Genomic DNA, 6,502 nt, shown 5'->3' with positions numbered 1-6,502 from the left:
ATTTGGAGTGTTCCGATTTGATTCGGAGAGATTAAAGAGTCTCCCAATTTAATTTGAATTCGGAGATTCGGCCACTGAATCAAATCAGGGACCAAAGCTTTGCACAGCCCTAATACATACTCTGTCAGATTCAAAGAATGGAGAAGGAAAGTTAGACTTACCAGTAAATATTGGCTGCTTGTGATCCTCTTCGTAGTTCCTGGATTAAATTCCCTGATGAAGTATCAAATATTCTTATAAGGGTCCCCTTGAAAAAAAAGTAATGAAATGGTTTATTAGCCAACATGGAAGGAGCCTTTGGCTTTTCCTGCATTTGCAATACCATCCAGCCTCCTGAACGCCAATATTAAAAATAATTTTAAAGCACCAATATTTAACCCAAACACCCACTTGTGCCAGTCAATCAATAACTGTTTGCATTAAGATAAACTAGGTAACTTTTATTAAAGTCTAGTGTTAAGAGATCTGAAAGAGAAGTTGGATATTTTTCTGACGCCGCAAACACTTTAGTGTTATGGTTTAGATGAGAATTAGCGCCAGGACTAAAACAGGTTGCAAGAGCTTGCTCAACCCACTGGAGTTGATTTTGCCTCCCTCCCCCTCCATAAGCTCTGCAAACATTATTCCAATCCTGTTTCCTCATGCTCAGCATTTCCCATCATTGCTCACTATTCTGCAAGTTCCTCAGTTTGAGCAAGGACAGCCAGCATAAAGCAAGATAAAAGTTACAACTTTGTGTCACTGCCAGAAAAAAATCCTTAAAACAAGCCAATGTTCATCACACCATCAGGCTGTTGTAGCTGCATACACAGCATTAGTACTCTGCAGTAACTCAAGCCATCTGACTTGCTTACTAAGGCTCTCAAACTGCTCCATCTCAGAATACTGTGTTCATGGTGAGGTTTGATTTGATCTCAAAATTAACTTTAAAGTGCAATAAACAGCACTTGGTACCTGAAGTACGCATTTCACTTGGTGAAATCAGGATAAAATATGGGGTGCACCAATAGAAATGTTTTGGGACAATACAGATAGCCAATTTTTAGGGAGGCATAAGTCAGCGTGGCAACTTGAAGAACAGTGTCCAGATAGTAAATCTGTTATGGTGGAAGAGGAGGGGGAAGGCAACAGATAGAGGCCCCCATGGTGAGGGACAGAGTGGGGCCAGGGTGAGGCCAGGTGCCAGACAGAGCTGTGGCACACTATGGGGGGGGCACACGCCCCCCAGATCTGCGTGGGGTCAGGGTGGGCTATCACTGTGGGCTGGGCTGCACTCGGAGCAGGCAGCAGCGGCGCTGGGAGGGAGCTTCCCCAAAACTCCCTCCCAACCCAGCCCCCCTGCCACGAAGAGCCTGGTGCAGCCCTAGCCCCCCCACCCCATACACAGATCTGGGGGCACCCTCCATATGCCCTCTTGGGGTGCATGCAGCAGCAGGAGTCACTCCTCTTCCCCTGAACAAGCTGTGGCTCTATCCTGTGCCCCACCCCAGTTCTACTCCCTCACCATGGGGGCCTTGATCTGCCAACCCATGCCCCTTCCCACCCCCAACCTTCTGCCACAACCGACTTACCAGCTGGATGCAGCTCTCCAAGATGCTGGGCTGTGCTCCTCACTGCCTGTGTGCTGCACTGAGGCTGCACGCATGCACAGAGCATTTATTGGCCACATCAGGCAAAAAAAAGCCAATTTCCTTTACATCAGTCCAATATTGGATCAGCACCAATATATCGGTGCACCTCTAGATAAAACATGGGGTCAATGACAATTTAAAAGTCTCCAGCTACTGTTGTAAGCAATGAGATAGAAGTGCAGGAGTACATATGTTACCACACACACAATAATACTACCACCATCCACATGCACTGTAGCTTCAGATGTTTGCCTACCACATTAGCTTAGGGCAAACAGTCTCTTATGTGTGGTCTTACATCAAGGAGGCATATGTTATTTATTAAGGGCGAGAAGCAAAGTTTTACGGTAAGATCTTTAAGTGGATCAACTATGTTGGTCCAGTAAGAGTCACCCTAAGAAATTCTTGCCCCCTCAATTTCTGGACCAGTCACAGCTCTCTTACATCGCCACTTAAAGTGTTACATATTAGACATGGTGAAGACAAGTCCAGTCCAGTCTCCATTACAAAACACCCAAAAACTCATCTTGCCCACCAACTACAAAAAAAAGACAAAGGGACATTCTCCTGTCCTTTAGGGAATGGGTCTTGTTAAATTTTTAGGATCTGCCAAGATTAAGAATGAAAGGCCTGCATACCAGCTGTATATCCACTTTAATGAACATCCAATATCTCCAGAAGAAACAGTGGATGGAGTACAACTAGCCTGCCTAAATTTACTTCCATGAAGGAGGGAGAGGAGGGTAGCAGAGAACACAGAAAAAATATGGCTTCACCTCCCACCTTTCTAAAGTAGAACTCCTCAGCAGGCTGCTCTTTGCCAACCTGCTTTCTCCACACGTTTGTGACAATAGATGGGCCTCTTCCCAAGCACTCTACTTTGCATTCTTTCCACACTGCTTTTCAAAAAAATACCAAAAGCTTAAGAATACCACAGCCCACAAATGGGAACAAACAGTGGAGATGACCAAGAGAAGGGCACAGTTTATGAAATATAGAAGCCTAGGCTCCCCAAGGTTTATACCCTTGAGTACAAGTCCCACTGTCATCTGTGATGGAAAAAATCCTACCTGAAGGACCCAAAATATGGGGCCTTGGAGCCTAAGAAAAAATGAGTTACGTAATCTTGCAGTATACATCCAGGGAGGACTTCATGGGGCAGAGTCACTATCTATTTCCCCCATTTAAGGAATGGATTGACTTCAGAAGGTGGGATTTTCAAAAGGAGTTCAAGTTTCACATACATGAAAACCATGCTACTAAACACACAAAGTAAACCGAAACACTAAACAAAAAAAACAAAAACAAAAAAACCAACCAAAAAAAAACCCCCCAAAAAAACCCCCCCAAAAAAACAAGCCTGCTTTTGGTGTAGAACAGAGGTAGGTGACCCCTGGCCTGCACTCCACCCCTGCTTGGTGCTGCACTGCCACAACAAGGATTGGACCCTTGCAACTCCCCTGCTGTCTACCCTCCGCATGCCAACATCTTACAAGACAGGTTGTGTGTGTTTTTAGCACTCCGCCCAAAACACTGCCAACCCCATGTCTAGATGTTAACTGAACAGTGGCATTAACTAACAACTGTCCAGCAATATTCTGATTGTGAGAGCATCATTGTAGAAGAGCCATACCACAAACCAGACTTCTAATCCTCTAGTCCTGTACTCCTGCATCAAGGGCTTCAGAAATAGATTTGCATTACAAAAACATTTTCTTTCCACTACAGTGCAAGAGTGGGGATGGGGGGGAGGGGGGAATGCTGTTAATTCTGCAAAGGTCCCCCCCCACTCATGAAAGCTAGAAAAATATTTCCAGTTTCATATTTTTAACTGCAAAGAACGGGGGGGGGGGGGAAACAGGGGACGGACACGACTTAAAATTTCAACAAAACAGAAGTGAATTTTTGTTCCTGGGTCTGGAGCTTAAAAAAAAAAAAAAAAAAAGGGAGAAAAGAGCTGAAGACATCAGAAAGAATTAGCCAGTACAGCTGCTGACTGACCTGTAAGAACATATTCCCATCTAGCAACAAAGTTTAGCTTGAGGCCCCTCCAACACACACACACACACACACACACACAGATATCCAGACTGGGAGTGGAGAGAAATGACAGAAGAATGGGACATGTGAAGCAGATGAGTCTAAAAGCCTCAATCTGTGTGTCTCAGTTAAAAATCAATAAAGAGCCCAAAGCCCTTAAGGATCCCAAATAATATTGTTAGAAGAAAAGGAGTTAAGCTATGTAGCAAGCATTCTAGATAGCCAAATACCAGGGATTTGAGCAAGTCAGTTGTGTTAGTGGCAAATGAAGTAAAGTATTGAATTATGCCAGTGCCAGACTCCTGTTAAATACCCCATCATGCTGAGCCTGTAGCAAAGATTACGCAGAAATTGTGCCCACCTCAAAACCTAGGTTCATCACAACTTTAGTCTTCCAGCCATTAGTGACAGCACCCATGTGGGTGCTGGACTCTACACTACATTCTAACAATAACCACATATAATAGAACATTTAAAGGATTTCCTTACTTTTTCTGATGCTGTTGCGATTCTTGTTCCCTGAAGGTTTAAAGCTATACAGCTCAAAACTCCTTCATGAGCTGGTATGTCTACAGGAGGCTTTTCTGTGTTAGCCAGATCCACTATCTGCACATGCCCAGTATGTGTTCCAGGGAATGCAAGGAGGGAATTATTACTATTTGGACAAAGGACACAAAGGCCTGGAAAAAGAGAGACAGGGCAATTTATTTTCAAAGCCCTAAACATGAATGAGCTTGAATAAATATAAAAGGACTGGATTTCGTAAAACTTATCCAAGAGCATTTGATGGCTGCTGCCATCCCAAAGTAATTATCCAGCCAGAAGTGTAATGCACAGGTGTAGGGGGTTGATGCTTGGATTTTTCTTTTTAAATGGATGTAGTGAGTTAAAAGACATCAACTTGGTCTCTGAAACAGCAACTTATTCCAAAAGTACAAACAAGCTAGTTCACATTTGTCCAATAATCTGGACATTTTCAAAAGTTTGAAAAAAAAGCACCCCTCCCCCCAACTTTACAGGTCTGAATAAGAATTATATAAAAGAGTCTGGGAAGCTTTCACTTTGCTGAGAGCATAGCAGAAATATTTTTAGAACAACAGTGAATTTGGGAGGGGATTTACAGAAGTGCAGGACTGAAGTTCAGCTACGTAGTAAGACTGATGACCAAAAGCTGAAGCTTAAGATGTTGCAAGTTAACATTCAATTTTTTGGCTCCCTCAAGCTCCAAACTATTTACTGAAATGGGACCATCACACCTCTTCTGAATCTAAGTCACTAGATCTGGTGACTAACCTGCTGCAGTTAACACCAACTATATGGCAAATGTGCTACTAGCATACTAGTCAAAAGATTTCTCTCCTATCCTCCCTGAGCCAATACCCATTTAATATTCATATACAAGGGATAGGATGCATTTCATCTAGAAAGCTCAGCAGCAATTTAAAGAGTAATTACTTCTTCAAAACAGAGAGAGAGTGAGCAAGCTACAGACAATACCAGTCTTATTAATTAAGAGACTAAAAAGACTGGAATACTATTAATAACTGGTAACTTAATTCACATCCTGGCTTGTTTGTTTCTAACCCAGAATGACAAAGTTGACATATGCCAAAATGACAAAGAGCACATATTTGTAACTTCACTAGTTTTGCATTAAAAAAAAAACAAACACGCTACTCCCATCTTGTTTTGAGAAGTTAAGCTTATGGCAAAGCAGAGTCAATGAAAAGCTGCCTTATACCATAATACTTTAGAACAATCTGTGGCTTGCATTTAGCATTAAAAGCACGCAGAACTCAACTTATGAGTTAAGTAAGTAGCATCAAGTGGGAGACAAGATTAATAAGGGCAAAGTAATAAGATGGGGGCAAGAAAGTAGTCAAGTACACAACTAACCTTTAGGGTTGTAGCAAGTTTCAAAGACGTGCAACTGGTGGGGATTGTGTGTGAATGTGAAAACCTTTATCATAGAGTCCAAGACTACCACAATCCTGCAACAGAAAAACAAAAATGCTAAATGTCTTCTCAATCAAGACCAGGACAAAAGAGAAGTGGGGACAAGTTTCAAGTACTAATATCATTAGTTCATTTCTACAGCTGTTTCTGCCTATAAAAGGCAAGTTTTGTTTTGCTCTATAAACTCCCACCCTCCTGAGCAGCAATAGCCAAGAGTCCTGCAAGACTGCTTCAACCCACAGCTGTGACATCTAACAAAGCAAATTGGTTCCAGCTGTTTAGATGCTAGAACATGTTCTTCCCATATAGGAGGCAGCAGGAACTCCTTTAACACTCTCCTGTACAGAGCAAAAGTAGAAAACATCAGAAATTGCCACATGAGAACACCTCCCCCTTAGGGTGTCAAAGTCCAGCATACTTTAGATGTGATGCACTGTCCTTCATGCTTGTTCAAAGCCCAAGTTTAGATCAGTTTAATTGCCAACGTAGGACTTTAAGAGTCTCTTTCCAAGAACAGCTGAGAATTTTACAAACAACTATATGCACTGCAAGTCAGTCATGCATTTGGTATGAGTTTTCATATCACACCTACCTATCTCTTCGCAATTTAACTGCTTTGACTTCTGTAGAAAATTCTATTTCAATGACAGTCTTCTTTTTCAGATCATCCCAGATCATCACTATAACCGGAAGAAAAATCCCATTGGCACACCCGTGATTTTGATAAAACAAGATATTTTGTGCTCAGAAACCAATGTAATCATTAATGAATAACTTCACAATAAAACTTGGGTATTGGATGAATTGGATTTTTTGGGGCTGCACATAAGAGATGCTGGGTTTTCAGAACCAGATGCTGGGGGCAATGGGGGGGC

General features: G+C 42.3%; 1 protein-coding gene across 1 annotated transcript in view; it reads right to left on the bottom strand.

Moving 5' to 3' along the window:
* The window catches only part of WDR45B (WD repeat domain 45B), a 52,265-nt gene that overhangs the window by 9,550 nt on the left and 36,213 nt on the right, over window positions 1-6,502 (bottom strand). Inside the window, exons 7-10 of the mRNA XM_019502586.1 lie at window positions 6,220-6,307; window positions 5,568-5,662; window positions 4,161-4,351; window positions 162-247 (exon numbers count right to left, since the gene is read on the bottom strand). Of these exons, the coding sequence (XP_019358131.1) occupies window positions 162-247; window positions 4,161-4,351; window positions 5,568-5,662; window positions 6,220-6,307 (460 nt within the window). The remainder of the gene's footprint in view (window positions 1-161; window positions 248-4,160; window positions 4,352-5,567; window positions 5,663-6,219; window positions 6,308-6,502) is intronic.

This window comes from Gavialis gangeticus, unplaced genomic scaffold (genome assembly GCF_001723915.1).
Source record: "Gavialis gangeticus isolate Ggan-Ray unplaced genomic scaffold, GavGan_comp1, whole genome shotgun sequence".
In the NCBI taxonomy this organism is placed as follows: Eukaryota; Metazoa; Chordata; order Crocodylia; family Gavialidae; genus Gavialis; species Gavialis gangeticus.
This window is presented reverse-complemented; position numbering and strand designations above follow the sequence as displayed.